This window comes from Anomaloglossus baeobatrachus, chromosome 8, assembly GCF_048569485.1.
Source record: "Anomaloglossus baeobatrachus isolate aAnoBae1 chromosome 8, aAnoBae1.hap1, whole genome shotgun sequence".
In the NCBI taxonomy this organism is placed as follows: domain Eukaryota; kingdom Metazoa; phylum Chordata; class Amphibia; order Anura; family Aromobatidae; genus Anomaloglossus; species Anomaloglossus baeobatrachus.
Genome location: NC_134360.1, coordinates 36,512,635 through 36,537,005, shown reverse-complemented (window position 1 = coordinate 36,537,005; position 24,371 = coordinate 36,512,635). Strand labels below are relative to the sequence as shown.

The 24,371-nt window shown below is 44.1% G+C and overlaps 2 protein-coding genes across 2 annotated transcripts in view; both read left to right on the top strand.

Moving 5' to 3' along the window:
* LOC142249993 (IgGFc-binding protein-like) overlaps positions 1–13,069 on the top strand; it is a 24,801-nt gene extending 11,732 nt beyond the window's left edge. Inside the window, exons 2-4 of the mRNA XM_075322056.1 lie at positions 7,314–7,352; positions 12,224–12,963; positions 13,064–13,069. Coding sequence (XP_075178171.1) covers positions 7,314–7,352; positions 12,224–12,963; positions 13,064–13,069 — 785 coding nt within the window. The remainder of the gene's footprint in view (positions 1–7,313; positions 7,353–12,223; positions 12,964–13,063) is intronic.
* On the top strand, positions 13,064–24,371 carry LOC142249124 (CUB and zona pellucida-like domain-containing protein 1). The gene is made up of 5 exons (XM_075320720.1): positions 13,064–13,468; positions 14,259–14,452; positions 15,082–15,449; positions 20,899–21,155; positions 24,107–24,371. The coding sequence occupies exons 1-5, from the start codon at positions 13,099–13,101 to the stop codon at positions 24,238–24,240; spliced, it is 1,323 nt and encodes a 440-aa protein (XP_075176835.1). The 5' UTR covers positions 13,064–13,098; the 3' UTR covers positions 24,241–24,371.

Here is a 24,371-nt window from a genome sequence, read left to right as displayed (position 1 = left end):
AATAGATTTAATCATATTTATAAAGCTAGCTGCTTTCCTTACCTCTCCTTTCTCCTGATCGTCTTGGTCAAGTTTGTATATAATGCTTTTCTCTTTGTTTCAATTGCATCTTTTTGATATTCAATAAAAGAAAAAAAAAAAGATAAATCCCCAGAGGTTACATCATTCTGATTATTACCAGACATAATGTAACAAATAATCAGCTCTTCTGCCAAACAAGAGGGGGCGAATGCAGTAGATTCTGGAGAATTTCAGGAGACGTGTGCAGGGTATTTAAGCTCCTGGAGAAGATTTGGTAACAGTTTTATCTGATTCTTCAAGATGTTTTTTCACTTGGTGATGATTCTGCTGCTTTCTGCTGTTTGGAGTCAATTTCGTTCCTTCTCCAATGCGAGTGAGTATATTTCACTTCACTATAGAATCCATCTATCTATCCCTCTATCTATCTATCCCTCTATCCCTCTATCTATCTATCTATCCCTCTATCCCTCTATCTATCTATCCCTCTATCTATCCCTCTATCTATCTATCCATCTATCTATCTATCCCTCTATCTATCTATCCCTCTATCTATCTATCTATCTATCTATCTATCCCTCTATCTATCTATCTATCCCTCTATCTATCTATCTATCTATCTATCCCTCTATCTATCTATCTATCCCTCTATCTATCTATCCCTCTATCTATCTATCCCTCTATCTATCTATCCCTCTATCTGTCTGTCTATCTATCTATCTATCTGTCTATCTATCTATCCCTCTATCTATCTATCTATCCCTCTATCTATCTATCCCTCTATCTATCTATCCCTCTATCTATCTATCTGTCTATCTATCTATCTATCCCTCTATCTATCTATCTATCCCTCTATCTATCTATCTATCTATCTATCTATCTCTATCTGTCTATCTATCTATCTATCTATCTATCCCTCTATCTATCTATCTATCTATCTATCTATCTATCCCTCTATCTATCTATCTATCTATCTATCTATCTATCCCTCTATCTATCTATCTATCTATCTATCTATCTATCTATCTATCTATCTATCTATCTATCTATCCCTCTATCTATCTATCTATCTATCTATCCCTCTATCTATCTATCTATCTATCCCTCCCTCTATCTATCTATCCCTCTATCTATCTGTCTATCTATCTATCTATCTATCTATCCCTCTATCTATCTATCTATCTATCTATCCCTCCCTCTATCTATCTATCTGTCTATCTATCTATCTATCCCTCTATCTATCTATCTATCCCTCTATCTATCTATCTATCTATCTATCTATCTATCTATCTCTATCTGTCTATCTATCTATCTATCTATCTATCCCTCTATCTATCTATCTATCTATCTATCTATCTATCTATCCCTCTATCTATCTATCTATCTATCTATCCCTCTATCTATCTATCTATCTATCTATCTATCTATCTATCTATCTATCTATCTATCTATCCCTCTATCTATCTATCTATCTATCTATCCCTCTATCTATCTATCTATCTATCCCTCCCTCTATCTATCTATCCCTCTATCTATCTGTCTATCTATCTATCTATCTATCTATCCCTCTATCTATCTATCTATCTATCTATCTATCTATCTATCTGTCTGTCTGTCTGTCTGTCTGTCCATCTATCTATCTATCTATCTATCCCTCTATCTATCTATCCATCTATCTATCTAATCCATCCGTATGTATCCCTCTAGCTATAATTTTACCTACCTAACTACCATATTTCCTCAAAAATAAGACAGGGTCTTATATTATTCTTTGCTATGGCTTATTTTCAGGTGATGTGTTGTATTTTCCCATGAACAACATTTATTCTTGAACAAAAAAATCAACATTTATTCAAATCTAATCATCATCACATTCTGGAACATCAACATTTTGTGTTTCTCCTATTACTGGCTCAGATGCACATTTTCTTATCTGATCTGTTATTCTCATAGTGCAGAACCCGTCCTATAGTGGTGGGTACAGACCATATTTACAAAGGTGTAAATTACCTGTTTACATTTATTATTCTCTATATACTGTTAAATTTACCCCCACAAGAAAGTAGACACCCGCTAAAAGAATCACACTCACCAGACCCCAAACAATTAGAGTTCGCAAGTGAATGGGGTCTCACATACAGATCTGCGTCGTTGTCAGGTCCCCCTGCGTTTTACAGCGGTTGGCAGAGTGTTACTAGTATCCGATCTGTTTGTAAGGCCTAAAACACACTTCCGCATAAAAAATGTCCGTGTGACACGGTCCGTTTTTCGGGTCCGTGTTCGTTTTTTTGGGGCGTTTCTCCGGTACGTATGGCATCCGTGTGATGGCGTATGCGAGCCGTGTGTACGTGTAAAATGTCCGAGTTTGTGTGTAAAATGCCCGTGTATGTGTACGTGGAATGTCCGTGTGGAATGTCCGTTTGTGTGTTGCACAATGTCGTTGATACATGTCGGCTGACAGCAGACAGAGCTGCGCGATGAGAATGAACTCGGGTGAACTTCACCCGACTTCATTGTCATGCCGCGGCTCTGTCTGTGTGCCGCGTACTGATTAGCGGTCACCTGTGAAGGATTCACCAGTGACCGCTAATCCCCCGAGTGACTGAAGTGAGCAGCCCTCTCTCATACTTACCGCTCCCCGATCACCAGTGCGGCGAGGAACAGCTGTGCAGAGAATACGCGGCAACAATTACTTTGAATATGCCAGCCGCTCATTAATCAATCTAGTATTCCCTGCTTTCCCCGCCCACCGGTGCCTATGATTGGTTGCAGTCAGACACGCCCCCACGCTGAGTGACAGGTGTCTCACTGCACCCAATCACAGCAGCCGGTGGGCATGTCTATACTGTACAGTAAAACAAATAAATAAATAATTTAAAAAAACGGCGTGCGGTCCCACCCAATTTTAATACCAGCCAGGGTAAAGTCACACGGCTGAAGGCTGGTATTCTCAGGATGGGGAGCCCCATGTTATGGGGAGCCCCCCAGCCTAACAATATCAGTCAGCAGCCGCCCAGAATTGCTGCATACATTATATGCGACAGTTCTGGGACTGTACCCGGCTCTTCCCGATTTGCCCTGGTGCATTGGCATTCGGGGTAATAAGGAGTTTTTGGCAGCCCATAGCTGCCAATAAGTCCTAGATTAATCATGTCAGGCGTCTCCCCGAGATACTTTCCACGATTAATCTGTAAATTACAGAAAATAAACACACACACCCGAACAATCCTTTATTAGAAAAAAAAACACTAACAAATTGCCTTGTTCACAAATTTTATAAGCCCGAAAAAGCCCTCCATGTCCGGCGTAATCCAGGATGGTCCAACGTCGCTTCCAGCTGTGCTGCATGAAGGTGATCGGAGCTGCAGAAGACACCGCCGTTCCTGTCAGCTCCACGCAGCTAATAAAGGGAATAGCGCGATCAGCTGAGCTGTCACTGAGGTTACTCGCGGCCAACGCTGAATACAGCTGATCGCGCTATTCCCTTCATTAGCTGCGTGGAGCTGACAGGAGCGGCGGTGTCTTCTGAAGCTCCGGTCACCTTCATGCAGCAGAGCTGGATGCGACGCTGGACCATCCAGGATTACGCCGGACATGGAGGGCTTTTTCGGGCTTATAAAATTGGTGAACAAGGCAATTTGTTAGTGTTTTTTTTTCTAATAAAGGATTGTTCAGGTGTGTGTGTTTATTTACTGTAATTTACAGATTAATCATGGGAGGTATCTCGGGGAGACGCCTGACATGATTAATCTAGGACTTATTGGCAGCTATGGGCTGCCAAAAACTCCTTATTACCCCGAATGCCAATGCACCAGGGCAAATCGGGAAGAGCCGGGTACAGTCCCAGAACTGTCGCATACAATGTATGCGGCAATTCTGGGCGGCTGCTGACTGATATTGTTAGGCTGGGGGGCTCCCCATAACATGTGGCTCCCCATCCTGAGAATACCAGCCTTCAGCCGTATGGCTTTATCTGGCTGGTTTTAAAATTGGGGGGGACCGCACGCCGGTTTTTTTTAATTATTTATTTATTTATTTTACTGCACAGTATAGACACGGCCACCGGCTGCTGTGATTGGGTGCAGTGAGACACCTGTCACTCAGCGTGGGGGGCGTGTCTGACTGCAACCAATCACAGGCGTCTGTGGGTGGGGAAAGCAGGGAATACGAGATGGATTAATGAACGGCCGGCATATTCAAAGTAATTGTTGCCGCGTATTCTCTGCACAGCTGTTCCTCGCCGCGCTGGTGATCGGGGAGCGGTATGAGCCGGGGGAAGAAAAAAAACGAGCGCCAATGTAAGTATGACTGAAAACAGCAGAAAAAAAGGTAAGTAGACTGAATTTAATTTAAAAAAAAATAAAAATAAGATCGCTAGTGTAAAAGCGCACACGCACGAAACGTGCTGAACACGGACATACTCCGTGTGCAATCCGTGCAGGCACGGACCCATAGACTTTAGCGGGTCCGTGCCTGCGTGCTGCCGTCCAAAAACGGACATGTCGTCCGTGCAGAAAAGCGCACACACGTACTTATCACACGGACACACGTTCCGTGTGATTTTACGTGTGTGTGCCATCTACCATTGAATAACATGGGTCTCCGTGTGTACGTGTCTCTGGTACGTGCAAATACGTACCGCACACGTACAAATTACACGGATGTGTGTTGTGGGTCTAAGAGCTGGAGTGTAATGCAGCTGGAATGGCGTGGTAACTGACAGCAATGCAAATGTCTGAGTGAGAGCCCATCTACCACCAGCACTTGTCAACTGTAATTGTTAGGGGTCTGGTAAGTGCAATTTAATTTATTTTTGGGTGGGGGGGGGGTGACTGCTTTATTTTGAAGGTGTCGTGTCTGCTTTCTATGATGAAGATTCCTGCTTTATTCTTTACCGTTTTTAGCTGCTTGGACACTTCCTTATAAACCGCAGCTTGGGCTTATTATTGGAATTTTGCTTATATTTTAAGCATACTCAAAAAAGCCGCCAAAATCCTACTACGGCTTATTTGCAAAGTAGCTCTTATTTTCGAGGAAATAGGGTACAAGGAGGAAAGAGAGGAGACGCACATTGGAGGTTCTGTACTTAATATTGGGCCATTTTAAAAGTCATTTTTATTTTAATAAGCGATAGATTCTAAGTTGTCGAGTTTTGTGTTAACTTTACAAAATGTCTCCTGAAGTCTTTTTAATTTTGGTATACAGTACAGACCAAAAGTTTGGACACACCTTTTTATTCAAAGAGTTTTCTTTCATTTCATGACTCTGAAAATTGTAGATTCACATTGAAGGCATCAAAACTATGAATTAAAACATGTGGAATGAAATACTTAAAAAAGTGTGAAACAACTGAAAATATGTCTTATATTCTAGGTTCCTCAAAGTAGCCCCCTTTTGCTTTGATTACTGCTTTGCCCACTCTTGGCATTCTCTTGATGAGCTTCAAGAGGTAGTCACCGGAAATGGTTTTCCAACAGTCTTGAAGGAGTTCCCAGAGATGCTTAGCACTTGTTGGCCCTTTTGCCTTCACTCTGCGGTCCAGCTCACCCCACACCATCTCGATTGGGTTCAGGTCTGGTGACTGGAGGCCAGGTCATCTGGTGTAGCACCCCATCACTCTCCTTCTTAGTCAAATAGCCCTTACACAGCCTGGAGGTGTGTTTGGGGTTATTGTCCTGTTGAAAAATAAATCATGGTCCAACTAAACGCAAACCGGATGGAATAGCACGCCGCTGCAAGATGCTGTGGTAGCCATGCTGGTTCAGTATGCCTTCAATTTTGAGTAAATCCCCAACAGTGTCACCAGCAAAGCACCCCCACACCATCACACCTCCTCCTCCATGCTTCACGGTGGGAACCAGCCATGTAGAGTCCATACGTTCACCTTTTCTGCGTTGCACAAAGACACGGTGGTTGGATCCAAAGATCTCAAATTTGGACTCATGAGACCAAAGCACAGATTTTCACTGGTCTAATGTCCATTCCTTGTGTTCTTTAGCCCAAACAAGTCTCTTCTGCTTGTTGCCTGTCCTTAGCAGTGGTTTCCTAGCAGCTATTTTACCATGAAGGCTGCTGCACAAAGTCTCCTCTTAACAGTTGTTCTAGAGATGTGTCTGCTGCTGGAACTCTGTGTGGCATTGACCTGGTCTCTAATCTGAGCTGCTGTTAACCTGCGATTTCTGAGGCTGATGACTCGGATAAACTTATCCTCCGCAGCAGAGGTGACTCTTAGTCTTCCTTTCCTGGGGTGGTCCTCATGTGATCCAGTTTCTTTGTAGCGTTTGATGGTTTTTGCCACTGCACTTGGGGACACTTTCAAAGTTTTCCCAATTTTTCGGACTGACCTTCATTTCTTAAAGTAATGATAGCCACTCGTTTTTCTTTACTTAGCTGCTTTTTTCTTGCCATAATACAAATTCTAACAGTCTATTCAGTAGGACTATCAGCTGTGTATCCATCAGACTTCTGCACAACACAACTGATGGTCCCAACCCCATTTATAAGGCAAGAAATCCCACTTATTAAACCTGACAGGGCACACCTGTGAAGTTAAGACCATTTCCAGTGACTACCTCTTGAAGCTCATCAAGAGAATGCCAAGAGTGTGCAAAGCAGTAATCAAAGCAAAAGGTGGCTACTTTGAAGAACCTAGAATATAAGACATATTTTCAGTTTTCACACTTTTTTAAGTATTTCATTCCACATCTGTTAATTCATAGTTTTGATGCCTTCAATGTGAATCTACAATTTTCAGAGTCATGAAATAAAGAAAACTCTTTGAATGAGAAGGTGTGTCCAAACTTTTGGTCGGTACTGTATATTTAAACAAAACTAGAACTTCTAGGCCATGTTCATATGTTGCGTTTTTGCAGCACTTTTTAATGCTTTTATTTTTAATGCACATTAAAAGCTGCTTTTTATCGTACCAAGAAAAGCTCTGAGATTCCAGAAATCTCCTGGACACGATTACTTTATCTTTCGTAACTGAAATGGAAAAGTTCTGCATTTTTTTAAAACTGCATCGTGGTAATTTTTTTAGGGTTTTTGCAGTGTTTTTTTCACCATAGAAGGCAATGAGAAAGTGGAAAATGCTGCAAACACGAAACCACTGCATTTTTGCTGCTTTTTTGGTGAATTAAGCTAATTTTATAAAACATCCGGCTGTTACACTGTAAATTCTGATAAATGTTTTATAACTGCATCAAACTGCACTGTATGAACCCGACCTGAGGATATGGAAAATATAATATATTACTATGTCTGACCTGAGGTTTTAATTTCTCTTCTGTCTGCAGGCATCACCCCAAAATCTGAGAAATGCTTGTTAAAACCAGGTAATGCATGTATTTTGTATTCATTTGCTCTATGTAAAAATGGTCATCCATTTATTTATCCATCCATCCATCTCTCCTTCTCATTGGTTCGCACTTTTGCTTTTCAGCGCTGGGGTTTTGGGTTCAAATCCCACCAAGGACATCTGCAAATAGTTTATATTCATCCCTCTGTCTGCGTGGGTTTCCTCCAAAGCCATACTGATAGGGGATGTAGATTGTGAGGCCCAATGGGGACAGTGATGATGTCTATTAAGTATTGAGAAACTAATTTAAAAAAATCTGTTTGAAGTTGCTGAATATAAATAATGTAGGTTAACACAATCTGTCAGCAGGATTTTGCTAAGTCCATCTGAAAACAGTGTAAGATTCTGATTTCTGCACATTTCTGTGTCACTTTACTTTCTAAGCTGCTTGCTTTTATATTTTACATATATATATACATACATATATATATGTATATATATATCTCAACAAAGATGTTCTCTCTCTCTCTCTCTCTCTATATATATATATATATGCGGTATATATACACATATTTTATTTTTTTATTTATTTTTTTAAATATGTATATATATCACATCACAATTGACTTTAACAAAAATAAAAATGTAACATATATTTACTATAAACTAAGGAGGATTTCTATCACGTAGATTCATATCAAGTGCAGCTTAAAAGTTTAATTGTATGCAGTTCCAAAACTACATTTTAGCTTTAAATATATAGAAATATTAAAATAGAAATAGTAACTATTTTCACATAATAAATTGTATATTTACTAAATAAAAACAGAGAAAAAACAGGTACATTTGTTCTTTGCAGTAATTTTTTAACAAAAAAGAAATAGATATCAAGTGTAGGGATGAGTGAACCCAAACTGTAAAGTTCAGGTTTTGTACTAGACATCGGGTGCCCAGGGTTCAAACTCAAACATGGACTTTTCACGGACGTCCATGTCCAAGTCCGGAGTTCGAGAGTTGTTTAGATGTTGAATAAGGATAAAATTTGTTCAACAAGCTTTTTGGCATGGGAAACATGCCTGTACGCTGCTGTGAACAAAATACATTTTTTAAAAAATTACTTGGATTTCCCCTTATTTTTGATAACCAGCTAAGGTAAAGCAGACAGCTGCTGGCTTGCAACCCTTAGCTGTCTGTTTTACCTTAGCTAGTTGTAAAAAATAAGGGGGGGGGCATGCCTTTTTTTTTATTTTAATCATTTCTTTACATAACTAATTAACAAAAAAAAAACTTTGTGGGTTTACCGCTATTTTTCATAATCAGCCAAGGTACAGCAGACAGCTGGGGGCTGGTATTATCAGACTGGGAAGGCCCATGGTTATTTGGCCATCCCCAGGTCTAAAAATTTCAGCCCTCAGCCACCCCAGAAGTGGCGCATTCATAAGATGTGCAAATTCTGGCGTTTTGCACGGCTCTTCCCAACTGCCCTGGTGTGGTAGAAATCAGGTTAATACTTTTGGGGTTGATGTCAGCTGTGAATTTACAGCTGGCATCAAGCCCAGGGGTTAGTAATGGAGAAGCGTTTATCTGACAGCCCCATTACTAACTTGGTAAGTGTACAGTTAAAAAATCCGCACACAGTAAAAAAAAAAAAAATAGCTTTTTGGATAAAGACTCCCCACATGCCCTTATTCAACATTTCATTCATTAAAAAGAAATTCATGAAGATTTGACGTAATCCAATGGTGTAATGTTCCACGACGTCCAATGGATTCTATGGAGCCTCATTCTCAGAATGTTTTCAGAATGAGACTCCTTAGCATTCCATAGGTGCCGTGGGACATACCAAAATGGTCTAAAAAAAATATCATATCGACGCTCAAAAAACAAGTCCTCGCACAGCTCCAGTGACAAAAAAACAAAAAAGTTACCACTCCTAGAAAATGGTGACACAAACCAATTATTTTCTTTTTTATAAATTTCTGAATTTCGTGCTGGCCAAGATAATAATTTTTTTTTTACTGCACAATGAACACCACAAAGACAAAAGATTACATTCCATGTTTTATTTAATCTTTTTCAGTGTGTGATACGGTAAAATGAATGGTAACATTCAAGACTGTTGGGCAAGTAGTTTCTAACAGAAGCAATTACTGGCTTGTTGCAGCCGGTCCCAGCACAGAGCAACGCTTCTTCTTTCATGCTGCTCTATGGACAGGGCATTACTTTGTCACACGGAGTTTTGCACAAACTTCGCTGACTGTCATGGTGACTTTGAGCTCTGTTCAGATTGCAGATTTTGACACTCCGCCCGATGATTTCTCTGGTGTCTGGGATCAACACAGGCAGACTCGGGCATTGACCTGCTGTGTGCTGATTCATAGTCAGGCTAGCAAGAGTTAGGGGTACTTTGCGTGCTGCGACATAGCTAGCCGATTGTTGCGATGCCGAGCACGATAGTCCCCGCCCCCGTCGCACATGCGATATCTTGTGATAGCTGCCGTAGCGAACATTATCGCTGTGGCAGCTTCACACGGACTTACCTGCCCTGCGACGTCGCTCTGGCTGGCGACCCGCCTCCTTCCTAAGGGGGCGGGTCGTGCGGCGTCACAGCGACATCACACGGCAGGAGGCCAATAGAAACGGAGGGGTGGAGATGAGCGGGACGTAAACATCCCGCCCACCTCCTTCCTTCCGCATAGCCAGTGGAGGCAGGTAAGGGGATGTTCCTCGCTCCTGCGGCTTCACACACAGCGATGTGTGCTGCCGCAGGAACGAGGAACAACATGGTATCTCCTATCGGTGCGACATTATGAAAATGTCCGACACTACACAGATCACCGATTTATGACACTTTTGCGATTGTTTATCGGCGCATCTAGGCTTTACACGTTGCGACATCGTTACCGGCGCCGGATGTGCGTCACTTTCGATTTGACCCCGACGATATCACAGTAGCGATGTCGCAACGTGCAAAGTAGCCCTTAATCTTTACTGGTTTGATTGCTCCTTTCATCACATGTTGTGTAGAGACCTATCACATCTGCTCCTCTCCTATTTATGTTGGTTGAATCCTTCCACCCATGCCAGCTATAGTTTATTCTGTGCTGGTCTGTGAGATGTGGTATAATAGACTCTCTGGTGAAAATTATGCTTATTGCTTTATGCGGTTCTGGAATTTATCCCTGTTGTTTTGTAGCTTCCTTCCTGCTCTTGTTTTTCCTCTTGACTCTCTTATTGTCTTTACCTTATGTGTGTGTGTGCTGTTTGACACAGTTTTGGTCTTTCTTTTTCTGTCTTTATCAGTGGGTTTCATCACACTCCTGTCCTATCCCTCCCCTGGGGGAGAGGGAATCAGATCAGGACTCATCAGGAGTAGAGATGAGCGAACATGAGGATCGGTTTTTGATACAAACACGAACTATAAAACAGGGCTCGGGGTTTGGAGTTCGGGTGCTTTACGTGTGACCTTAACTCGCATGAGCAACACTGTGCTCAGCCCTGTGCGAGCCGCTTGCAGTGTTTGAATGGCTCTCACTGGGGGTAACAACAGTGTGATCACTGGTAGTGTGCAAGTAACTCACAAAAGAAAAAAACTGGCTCCACTCCAAGGTCCATGAAATGGATTTGTTAATACAAAAAGGTGTGCATAAAAAAGGCAGTGGCAGAGCTGGGTCAGAGCTCCCCCAGGACTATGGCCGTTTTGCGCTAACCATGCGCTTATATGGGTCCTAATGTAGTGTGCCACTCTCAAAAAATTTTGAAAATGCCCGCCCATCCTTTCCCGGAAGTGATCTGCTCATGGCTGGCACTATGTAGGCCGAGACTCAAACTACCAATAAGTGTTTCCAAACCATCTCAGGCAAGGTTCGTACACGTGGAGGCTCAGTTCATTTGCTGCCAGTGAACCGAACCTCCAAAAGTTTGCCCATCTTTAGTTAGGAATAGGGCCAGGAAGGACACTCGGGCATCCCCACCATCAGGAGTATCATTGAGATTAGGGATAGTCTAGGACCCCCTTGCTGTGAGGGACAGCTTAGGAGCACCGGTTCCCTGCTATCCCATAGCCATCATGACAGATTGCCAACATCATGCTGATTGACAGCTGGGCCAGCTCCCCGCAGTTAGGTATCAGGGAGCTATCCGTCAATTCAATATAAATGTCAAAGTGACTGAAAATATTTATCAGGAACTAAATATAGGATTTAATTTGGGGTTAAACCAAAGGAATCATCAAAACAGGCAAGGAAAAAAAGGTCATAAGCAGGGATGATCGAATACCTCAAATATTCGGCTTCGCTAATAAATCGCCGCTATGCGAATATTCGGTGCGCAATGTAAGTCTATGGGAAGCCCGAATAGTTCAGAATAGTTGTTATTCGGGTTTATCATAGACTTACATTGCGCATCGAATATTCGCGAATAGTCGAATAGCGGCGACCTATTTGGAAAATATTCGCGAACCCGAATATTTGAGGTATTCGATCATCCCTAGTCATAAGCCAATAAATTACAGATTGTATTTAAAGAAACAATTGGTAAAGCATAAAGAGATAGACAATTCAGTAAAAAATAGCAACCTAACCAGCAGGAGAGGACGTATACAGTAGTATACATGTCCAGAGATATAAGGGTAAAGCAGTGAAGTTGTATTACATAAGTAGAAAATGAACAAATAAATATATATATATCCCTATAAGGTAAGGGTTGTGAGCACAAACCCATAAGAAACTTAATCTATAACTCATATATAATTTACCGCTACTGTTGTCTCAAGAATCCACTGTTACATATGAGAACAGCAATTATAAAGGGGAAATGCCGGCTGCCATCATCCATTATTACTCAAACCGCTCAGAATTGTACAATTTACTACCGTATTAACAGATTTTTTTTCACCTTTTTCACCAGGACAGATACAAAGAACATTTGTAACTGCTTTTCTGGACAACTCCAAATCCCGAAACTTAGGAAACTCAGGAATAAGTTTCCAGTTGTATCTTGTGACCTGTGATAAAGCCGCTACAGTCACGGTGACGATGTCTCGGCCGTTCTTCAATCAGACGGTTCGTGTTCCCCCAAATAGTAGTAGGCGGGTGATCCTGGACCACACGTATATGATCACTGAGAAGGACGTCGTCACTTCCAAGGGCATAATGGTGACATCCGATGTGGCCATATCTGTATTTGCATTCAACAATCACTCAATCTCTGCTGACGCGATGACCTGTCTACCACAAGAAGAACTGGGTGTGGAGTATTATATCATTACTACTGGGGGGGAGAAACAAGTACAGGAATTAACAAAGCGAAGACAATTTGCAGTGGTCAATGGAGTTGAATTTGAAGTCCAGGTGAACATTACAGTTTCGGGATCCATCACATATAATGGGATTTCCTACAAAACTGGAGATTTGTTCACATTGTCTCTGGGAAACCAACAAGTCGTTCAGTTTCAAAGCACTGATGACCTCACGGGAACCAAGGTTTCATCTTCAGCCCCAGTAGCCGTATTTGCAGGTCATGATTGTTATACGGGCATTAACACAGGCTCTGACACCCTCTTGGAGCAGCTCCATCCTGTGAATAACTGGGGGAACATCTTTGCCGTGTTCCCATTCTTTACCCACACTCAGGATGTCATCACTATAGTTGGGGGAAGTCCGGATACCCGTGTGACTATTTATAGCCCAGGAGGTGCCAACCATCATCGTCTACAGGAAGGTGGCTATGTCCCTGTAATCCCTGTAGACATAGGTTTCCTCATTAATGCCACCAAACCCGTGATGGTCTCATATTTATTCCATGAATCAAGCCCACTACATAAGTCTGATCCATTTCTTACAATCGTACCACCATCATTACTGGGAAGAAGATATTATAAGTTTGTAACTCAGCTTTCCTACGACAATTTCATCTTCATCGTTTCCCAAGTGTCTTCAGACTCGGGGTTCTACCTGGATGAAAAGCCACTAAGTTCTTATACAATGACCAGGAAAGAATTCAATGGGTTTATAGGTCGGCAAGTCACATTGGGAAAAACTGAGGGAGATCATGAGATCTACCACGAGACCTCCACATTCACACTTTATGTTTTTGGCACTGGAAGGTCTGTCTCTTATGGATATTCAGTGGGCGAGGGTGGACCATATCCAGGTGAGAGATGTTCTATATTGTCAGTATATGCGACGTCTGCTATTTAACTTCTGCAGAGTATAGAAAATGGGAAATGATTGTGTGGTCTAGTTGCAATATTGTGAGAACACAGATTATTCAGGGATCAGAGTCAAAATCCGGTAACAAGAGTTCAGTTTGGATGCACATTTGGGAAGTTCAAATAGTTTGGCCAATAAATTGGTGTCCTAAGTTAAGTATCCCCATAACTATTATCTTATAATTTTATCTAAAACTATTTGAAAATGAATGTAGAAAAAAGAATTTAAGCCTTACCGTGTAACCATAGAAAACGTTGGTCGGGTTCATATCTTTGTGAGACTCCAGCCAAAAAAATGCCCGGACCATGGGCTAAATAAAGTCAATTCCAAAGATGGTGAATCTCATAAAAAAGTTATTATCGTTGAAATTAAACTAAACCCCATAATAATGGGAATACAAGCTTTTACGCGTTTCTGGCACTATGTGCCCTTAGTCAATGAATTCAGTGATTAAGGGCGCATAGTGCCAGAAACACGTAGAAGCTTGAATTCCCATTATCATGGGGTTTTAATTTTATTGCAATAATAAAAACTTTTTTATGAGATTCCTCATCTTTGGAATATTTGAAAATGACTTTACTAAACCAACCCCACAAACTAGGAGAGGTTTTTTTGAGGGGGGAGGTCAAAGGTTTAAGAGTGGGTTATGTAGAACTGCCGCCCTTTAGTATAATATATTACATACATTCTTAAGGAAATAATGATGCATCTGGTTTATAAACTTTTTTTAGTTTCAGAACCAACATGTTCATTACGTTGCCTCCCGGATGCGGCAGCGGAGTACATCTTACCAAACAGCTTGGTATCAGGGGCTCAACTAGATGTAATGAATATTCATCTCAAAGATCCACTGTGCCGAGCAGAAAAGGAGAAGGATCACTACATCATCAAGATACCATTCAACAGATGCGGGTCCAGTGTCCTGGTGGGTTTTCCGACATATAAGAAATTTATACAAAATCTAAATATAAAAATAATATTTCAGCTTCTGATTAAATGAGCCGATATATCACTGAAATATATTATTCTAGCTACCGGTATGAGTCATGGGTAGAAGCTTGGAGACCAAACAATACATGGGTAATGTTCACACCAAGAGAAAACATGTACTTAATAATTTCCATCACTTCTCTTGGGTTATTACCATCACTATGTATCTAGAGATATCTACAGATTAACATATCTTCTCCGAATGAGTCTTTTAGTCCAGTGGGCGGTCATTTTTAATGCAGACAGTCATTATAATAGCTTAAGACACCACCCCCTGGACTCTTGGCTTTTCTTACTCTATAACATGATGCTGATAGGATTCATGACCAATGAACTAAAATAGAATTAAAGGGAACCTGTCAGGTTCAATATGCACCCAGAACCACAAACAATTCTGGCTGCTTGTGGCTTCTAGCTGCATATTGGACCTGACAGGTTCCCTTTAAGATCAAAATGAAGAGATGACATCACCTACATAAGTTTAGGAATCTAAATTGTGACTTTTTTTGTTTTTTTTTGCTGGCTATGGATAATCTACTCTTTTTATTTATTTCTTTTTTTCAGTATGAGGATGAAAAAATGTTCTATGTTAACACCATCTATGGGACCATCCCTGACACAGACGTCCATCGTATTGAGATCCCAGTGAGATGCGAAATGGAGAGTAATAAGACTCTGGAGCTGATAATAAACCCTAAAGTGAAGAACATCATCTGTAAAGGTTCTTACAACATCTCGATGAGACTCTACCAGAGCAACAGCTTCACTGAACCCATCACCCTGTATCCTCATGAGGTGGATCTGCACAGCAATCTACATGTGGAGCTTGTGGTGGAGTCGGTGGATGAGGAGCTGCGGATATTCACAGAATCCCTCACCGCTTCCCGGTCATTAGAGGACACAAATAAGAAATACAACATCATCCACCATGGGTGAGAAACTAGCATGTCTTAGATTACAGGAAAATAACCTGTCTCTCCAGAGCTCTCAGATTATGTGTGGAACCTCAAGGATCAGCCGTCTGTACTATAAAGCCAGAGACTCGAAGCATGGTCAAATAGTATTAACCCTAGCACTATCTCTAACCCTAGACCAGTCATGGCGAACCTTTTACAGGCCGAGTGCCCAAACTGTAGCCCTAAACCCAATTTTTTTTCCGAAGTGCCAACCAATCCTATTATATAAAGAATTGATTTTAATCTTACCTTTGCCGTCTTCTCTTCAGCAGGGGCATCACGCTCATGCTTACCACACATTGAAGCTGAGCCCCTGCCCTTTCCAGACACAGCAGTTGCATTGATCTTTCTGGAAAAAAATTGCAGCATATTAGACAGAGATTTTAGCATGGAATGCAATCAGATTTCACCCTGTAATCCACATCTACATTTCAAAGTCCGAACATCTCGAAATCCCATAAAGACGTAGGAGTTGCTTCCCTCCCCTTTCATTGTGTAGTTCTGTCCCCCTTCCTCGGCCACTTCCTGGTAAACATGTCCCCCATCCAGATATTTATTTCCTACATTCTGGTATATTTGTCCCCATCATGGCCCCATCCTGGTAAATGTCCTCCATCCTGGTAAATGTTACCCATTCTTGCATGTTCCCCCATGCTGGTAAATGTACCCCATCCTGACATATTGCCCATCCTTGTAAATGTTCCCCCATCCCGGCATGTACCCCATTCCTGGTAAATGTTCCCAATCCTGGTTAATTTACCCTATCCAGGTAAATGTACCCTATCGTGGCATGTTTCCTCCATCCTGGCATGCATGTTTCCTCCATCCTGGCATGCATGTTTCCTCCATCCTGGCATGCATGTTTCCTCCATCCTGGCATGCATGTTTCCTCCATCCTGCCATGCATGTTTCCTCCATCCTGCCATGCATGTTTCCTCCATCCTGCCATGCATGTTTCCTCCATCCTGGCATGCATGTTTCCTCCATCCTGGCATGCATGTTTCCTCCATCCTGCCATGCATGTTTCCTGCATCCTGGCATGCATGTTTTCCCCCATCTTGCCATGCATGTTTCCTCCATCCTGGCATGCATGTTTCCTCCATCCTGGCATGCATGTTTCCTCCATCCTGGCATGCATGTTTCCTCCATCCTGGCATGCATGTTTCCTCCATCCTGGCATGCATGTTTCCTCCATCCTGGCATGCATATTTCCTCCATCCTGCCATGCATGTTTCCTCCATCCTGCCATGCATGTTTCCTCCATCCTGCCATGCATGTTTCCTCCATCCTGCCATGCATGTTTCCTCCATCCTGCCATGCATGTTTCCTCCATCCTGCCATGCATGTTTCCTCCATCCTGGCATGTATGTTTCCTCCATCCTGGCATGCATGTTTCCTCCATCCTGGCATGCATGTTTCCTCCATCCTGCCATGCATGTTTCCTCCATCCTGGCATGCATGTTTCCTCCATCCTGGCATGCATGTTTCCTCCATCCTGGCATGCATGTTTCCTCCATCCTGGCATGCATGTTTCCTCCATCCTGGCATGCATGTTTCCTCCATCCTGGCATGCATGTTTCCTCCATCCTGGCATGCATGTTTCCTCCATCCTGGCATGCATGTTTCCTCCATCCTGGCATGCATGTTTCCTCCATCCTGCCATGCATGTTTCCTCCATCCTGGCATGCATGTTTCCTCCATCCTGGCATGCATGTTTCCTCCATCCTGGCATGCATGTTTCCTCCATCCTGGCATGCATGTTTCCTCCATCCTGCCATGCATGTTTCCTCCATCCTGGTATGCATGTTTCCTCCATCCTGGCATGCATGTTTCCTCCATCCTGGCATGCATGTTTCCTCCATCCTGGCATGCATGTTTCCTCCATCCTGCCATGCATGTTTCCTCCATCCTGGCATGCATGTTTTCCCCATCCTGGCATGCATGTTTCCTCCATCCTGGCATGCATGTTTCCTCCATCCTGGCATGCATGTTTCCTGCATCCTGGCATGCATGTTTTCCCATCCTGGCATGCATGTTTCCTCCATCCTGGCATGCATGTTTCCCCCCCCATCCTGGCATGCATGTCATCCCCCCCATCCTGGCATGCATGTCCCCCCCATGCTGGCATGTGTGTTCTCCCCCCCCCCCCATGCTGGCATGTGTGTTCTCCCCCCCCATGCTGGCATGTGTGTTCTCCCACCCCATGCTGGCATGTGCGTTCCCCCACTCCCACCCCACGCTGGCATGTGTGTTCCCCCACCCTGCCATGTGCATTGCCCCACCCCCACCCCACGCTGCCATGTGCATTCCCCCACCTCCACCCTGGCATGTGCGTTCCCCCACCCCCACGCTGCCATGTGCGTTCCCCCACCCCGCCATGTGCGTTCCCCCCTCCCACCCCACGCTGCCATGTGCGTTCCCCCACCCCACGCTGCCATGTGCGTTCCCCCTCTCCCACCCCACGCTGCCATGTGCGTTCCCCCACCCCACGCTGCCATGTGCGTTCCCCCTCTCCTACCCCACGCTGCCATGTGCGTTCCCCCACCCCGCCATGTGCGTTCCCCCTCTCCCACCCCACGCTGCCATGTGCGTTCCCCCACCCCCACGCTGCCATGTGCGTTCCCCCTCTCCCACCCCACGCTGCCATGTGCGTTCCCCCACCCCACGCTGGCATGTGCGTTCCCCCTCTCCCACCCCATGCTGGCATGTGCGTTCCTCCTCTCCCACCCGACGCTGGCATGTGCGTTCCCCCTCTTCCACCCCACGCTGGCATGTGCGTTCCCCCTCTCCCACCCCACGCTGGCATGTGCGTTCCCCTCTCCCACCCCACGCTGGCATGTGCGTTCCCCCTCTCCCACCCCACGCTGGCATGTGCATTCCTCCTCTCCCACCCCACGCTGCCATGTGCGTTCCTCCTCTCCCACCCCACGCTGGCATGTGCGTTCCCCCTCTCCCACCCCACGCTGCCATGTGTGTGTCACCCGGGGATCAGGGGGGTACTCAGATCCGGGCCACGGGGTCACTTCTGTGGGTATCACGGTGGCGTGACCCGGTCTGTGATCCCAGGCTCCACAGTAAAAGGGGATTTGGTAATGGAGATTGTCCGTGACGCCACCGACGGTTGTGGTGAGATTGGAACACCACCGCTGCTCTGGACGGGGATCCCGGGAGTGATGGTATGGAGCAGCTAGATGTTAGTTCTCCCCTCCGTGGGTAGGGGGTTGCTTGTCCCGGGGCCCGGTGAGGTAGGTGGATGGGTAGCAGGCGGGTTATGGGGCCTGGTGAGGTGCAGGGTCGCGGGGGCAGTGCGGTGCCAAACGGCACGGTGGTACTCACTCAGCCGGCAATGATGATGGCACAGTTCTCAGTAAAACACGCGGCTGGATGGACGGGTCCCACAGACGGCTGCGGTTGTTGTTTCTCCCCTGACCCAGTTTGGTGGTGTAAGTCCTTTCTTTCGCCTCCGTGCACACTCCTCCTGCGTTCCGGCTTCCAGCTGGCTCCCCGGTTCAGTACCGGTGGGCCACCGCCCAGCCCCGGCTACCTACGGTTCCACCAACTGTCTCCCCGGCTCCCTGCAGACGGCCACTACCGTCTGCCTGACTTTCTGTACGAGGGCCCTAGGCTCCAGCCTAGGCCCCTGGCTATGTCTGCCTCTCTGCAGACCTCCTCTCTCTTCCTCTGTCTGAACTTCACTGGGCTCGTTTCCTGCCTCAGGCCAGCCAAACTCCTGGGTAGGCGTCTCCATCTCCCGACTCCGCCCACCTGGTGTGTCTGTCTGAGCCCGAGGAAGAAAGCAGGTCACTTTGGGGATGTCTGCTGTGAACTGCTGGGGGTGTGTGTGTGTTGTTATCTGTGGCCCCTGGCTTGTCCAGGGCGCCACATGTGCGTTCCCCCTCTCCCACCCCACGCTGCCATGTGCGTTCCCCCTCTCCCACCCCACGCTGGCATGTGCGTTCCCCCTCTCCCACCCCACGCTGGCATGTGCGTTCCCCCTCTCCCACCCCACGCTGCCATGTGCGTTCCCCCTCTCCCACCCCACGCTGCCATGTGCGTTCCCCCTCTCCCACCCCACGCTGCCATGTGCGTTCCCCCTCTCCCACCCCATGCTGGCGCTGCCGCACACGAGTTATAGAAAAAAAAAAAGCAACACACAACTTACCTGCACACGCTCCCCCGCTGCGCGCTGCTGGGTCCTCAGTTCCCACGCGGCCAGCAGACGGCGCCGGCGCCGCTCTCTGACGCTCCTCCGTCTCCTAGGCAACCCACTGCAGCCTGGGGGAGGAGTGTCAGAGCGGAGGAGAAATGTCTCCTCCGCTCCAACACAGATTTGATCTGCCGGCGTGACTGCACTAGCAGATCAAAACTGCAGGGTCGGGCGACAGCACGCGTGCCACCAGAATGGGCTCAGCGTGCCCCTGGTGGCACGCGTGCCATAGGTTCGCCATCACTGCCCTAGACCTAACCTTAATTCTAAGCCAAGCTTTAACCCTGAAACCTAACCTTAGCCCTAACCCTAACACAATTCCAAACCCTAATCTTAACCCTAGCTCTAGCCCTAGCAGGTTTTTTTCTTGCTTCTTGCTTCTGCCATCCGTATGCAATGTGTTTTTTAACATCATCTTTTACATCCTAGACTACACTACGTAAATTCTTGCTAATTGTCAGAAATAATAAATTAATCAGATATAAACCTATAGATATAAATATCATGCAGATATATAATTTCACCCCTCCCCCCTAAATATTATAAACTTTCATCCTTTAGTGCCTTTCATGTGGAACTAAAGGGTGTTTAGGCTTTTTAGTCTAATAAATAAATAAATAATTTAAAAAAAATTACATGAGGTCGCCCCTATTTTTGATAACCAAGAAAGATAAAGCCGAAAGCTGGGGGCTGGTATTATCAGGTTGTGAAGGTCCATGGTTATTGGGTCCTTCCCAGTCTAAACATACCAGCACGCAGCTGCCCCAGAAATGGCACATCACATAAAACCCAATAATTCTGATGCTTTGCCTTGGCTCTTCCTGATTGGCCTGGTGCGGTGGCAATTGGGGTAATATTTTTTGGGATTGATATCAGCTGTGTAGTGACAGCTGGCATCAAGCGCTGGTGTTAGTAATGGAGAGGTGTCTATTAGACACCCCCATTACTAACCCAGTAAGTGAAAAGAAAAAGAACAAGCGCAAAAGTAGCTTATTTATGTTTTTTTTAAAAAACACTACCAGACTCTTTTCCTAGTTCATCAATTTATTAACCCCATGCAGGTCCGAGATAGTCAAAGGAATCCAATGTAGTCCAGGGAATCCAATGTAGATCAGAATCCATTTCCTGAAAGCATAAAAAGAGAGAAATAAAAGCAAGATACTGTCCCTCGTCTACCAATTCACAAATGTTATATCAATGTCTTTATTCTGTTCTCAGGTGCCACCTAGACTCCACCTTGCAAGATCACCCAATGACAGACCGGCGCCGACAGCGTTTAAGTTTTCATGTGGTTAAGTTTGATGATTTACATGAAGTCTACCTGACCGCCAATGTGATCATCTGTCACAACTCCACCTCCCCGAATCGCTGCACTCAGGGCTGTATCACCCCAAGACTGAGGCGTGATGTCCGCACCTCGAGGGAAGAACTGGACATTGCCAGATTATCTGAAGGCCCCATTGTGTTTAGATCTAGTAAGTAGTTGGCGTACTTCTTCCTTTAACAATTAGGATTATAGTATTAATCCCTTACCAAGACAGCCATTCTTATTTTTGTGCATTTGTTTTTCCCTCCCTTTCTTTCAAGACCCATACTCCTGAGCCCACTTGATACACATACATTTGAAACCAGAAGTTTCCCTCCGCTCTCTATAAAGACACGTCTGCAGGTTTTTCCCTCTGCTCTCTATAAAGACACATCTACAGGTTTTTCCCTCTGCTCTCTATAAAGACACATCTACAGGTTTTTCCCTCTGCTCTCTATAAAGACACATCTGCAGGTTTTTCTCACTATCTGACATGTAATCAGAATAAACCTTTCCCGTTTTAGTTCAATTTGATACCTAAATTATTTATTATATTTGCCAACTGTCAGAATAAAGAGAGAGAATGTTTTTGGCATTGTTATTACTTTCTGCACAGTAAAGTTTCCCTCCATGTCATTAATATTTGGTTGCATTGCCCTTAGACTGTATGACTTTGGTGAAACGTTTTGGATCTCCTTCCACAAGCTTCTCATAATAGTTGGTAAGAATTTGCGCCCATTCCTCCTGACAGATTTGGTGTAACTGAGCCATGTTTGTAGGTTGCCTTGCTCGCACCGTCCTTTGCCCATACATTTTCAATAGGATTGAGATCAGGGCTTTCTGATGGCCACTCCAAAACATTGGATTTGTTATCCTTAAGCCAATGTGTAACCAGTTTGGCAGTATGCTTTGGGTCATTGCTCATTTGGCAGACCCATTTCTACTCAAGCTTTAAGTTCCTGGCTGATGTCTTGAGATGTTACTTCAGTATTGCCACAGAATCTTCTTTCCTCATGATGCTATCTATGTTGTGAAGTGCACCAGTCCCTCCTGGAGCAAAATAACCCCACAACATGATGCTGCCACCCCCGATGGTCATTATGGCCAAACATTTCAAGTTTAGTTTTGTCGGACCACAGGACATTTCTCAAAAAATTAGGGTCTTTGTTCCTGTGGCCAATTTCAAACATTAATCTGGCTTTTTTATGTTTCTTTTGGAGTAATGACTTCTTCCTGGCAGAGTGGCCTTTCAGCCCATGTTGATACAATACTCCTTTCACTGTGGATAATAACACAATCTTACCAGCTTCCGGCATCATCTTCACAAGGTCTTTTGCTTTTGTTCTTGGGTTGATATGCACATGTCTGACCTAAGCACGTTCATCTCTGGTACATAGAACCCATCTCCTTCAGAATATGATCCCTGGACATTCCCATCTTGTTTGTACTTGCGTATAATTGTTTGTACAGATGAACAAGGCACCTTCAGGTATGTGAAAAATACACCCAAGGATGAACCAGACTTGTGCAAGTCCACAATTCTGTTCTTGAGATCTTGTCTGATTTCTTTTGACGTTCCCATGATGCTACACATAGAAGCAGTGTGTTTCAGATGTGCATTAAAATAACATTCACAGGTGTGTCTCTAATTAACTCAGAGGTTACCAATAAACCTATCAGAAGCTTCCAAAGATATAACATCATCATATGGGTTGTCCCATATTGTTTAAATGCATAGTATTCTAAGGGGCCCTTTGCACACTACAACATCGCAAGCCGATGCTTGCGATGCCGAGCGTGATAGTCCCCACTCCCGTCGCAGCTGCGATATCATGGTGATAGCTGTCGTAGCAAATATTATCACTACGGCAGCTTCACATGCACTCCCCTGCCCTGCGACGTCGCTCTGGCTGGCGACCCGCCTTCTTCATAGCGACGTCACACGGCAGGTGGCCAATAGAAGCGGAGGGGCGGAGATAAGCGGGACGTACACATCCTGCCCACCTCCTTCCTTCCGCATTGCCGGCCGGGACGCAGGTAAGAGATGTTCGTCGCTCCTGCGGCTTCACACACAGCGATGTGTGCTGCCGCAGGAACGAGGAACAACATCGTAACATCGGTCTTTCCTAAATCATGGAAATGACCGACGCTACACCGATGATACGATTACGACGCTTTTGCGCTCGTTAATCGTATCAAAAATGCTTTACACACTACGATGTCGAGAGCGACGCCGGATGTGCGTCACTTTCGATTTGACCCCACCGACATCGCACCTGCGATGTCGTAGTGTGCAAAGGGCCCCTTAGTGTATGGGAACTTTTGACTTTGCAGAAAGTAATAAAAATGCCTTAAAACATTCTCTCTCTCATTATTCTGGCATTTGGCAAATATAAATAATTTTGGTTCCTAATTGACCTAAAGCGGGAAAGGTTTATTCTGATTTGATGTCAGATAGTGAGAAAATAATGTCTATGTGTCTTTATAGAGAGCGGAGAGGAAAAACCTGCAGATGTGTCTTTTCAGAGAACAGAGGCAAAAACCTGCAGATGTGTCTTTATAGAGAGCGAAGGGAAAAACCTACAGATGTGTCTTTTTAGATAGTGTATGTAAACTTCTGGTTTCAACTGTATATCTAAAATGCATTTTACATTTACGACAGATGTCATTTTAAGGGGTTTAAAAAACTGCTAAGATTCTCAATATAGAGTAATAAGTAATAACAATAGAATAATAAAAAAGTGAAATATAGCCAACTTTGAAATTGTTTAAATTTAGAAACCTGCAGTAACTTTGGTGATGAAATCGATCAGCCACAGGTTTGAAACTACCCTTACCGATATTGGAGATCAAGTTAGCTATTCATTTTGCAGTGTTAATATAATACTGCTATATGGTATTCAAATAATAGTATCATACAGTAATTTAATAAAAAGTGATACTGCCATACAATTCCAAGTAAGTATACAGTATAGATTGTAAGGATAGTGATGGAAATGTATTCCTATCAGTTGTAAACGCTTCGAATTGCATCATATCTGAGAATAAGTTTGATTCACCATCCCTTGTTCTCCATACATAAATTTAAAAAATTATGGTTTTCTTCTTTTATTCCCACAGAGGAGAAGACCAGACAAAGTCACTTCTATAACCTGACATCGGTTTTGTTGATTGCCTTGTGTATAACTATGATTTTGGCAGTGCTGATTTTGGTGATACAGAAAGAATACTACAGAAGACAACAGAAGCGGTGATAGAAAGCAACACCCGCTGTTCCTGAAGATATCATCTATCTACAGTATCTATCTATCCCTCTATCTATCCCTCTATCTATCCCTCTATCTATCTATCTATCCCTCTATCTATCTATCCCTCTATCTATCTA

Bases quoted from the DNA above. Each gene is read 5' to 3' on its own strand.
- LOC142249124 (XM_075320720.1), top strand. From the start codon at position 13,099: ATGGTCTCATATTTATTCCATGAATCAAGCCCACTACATAAGTCTGAT. The intron at 15,450-20,898 runs GTGAGAAACTAG...TTCTGTTCTCAG, and splicing joins TACAACATCATCCACCATGG to GTGCCACCTAGACTCCACCT. The intron at 21,156-24,106 runs GTAAGTAGTTGG...TTATTCCCACAG, and splicing joins CCCCATTGTGTTTAGATCTA to AGGAGAAGACCAGACAAAGT.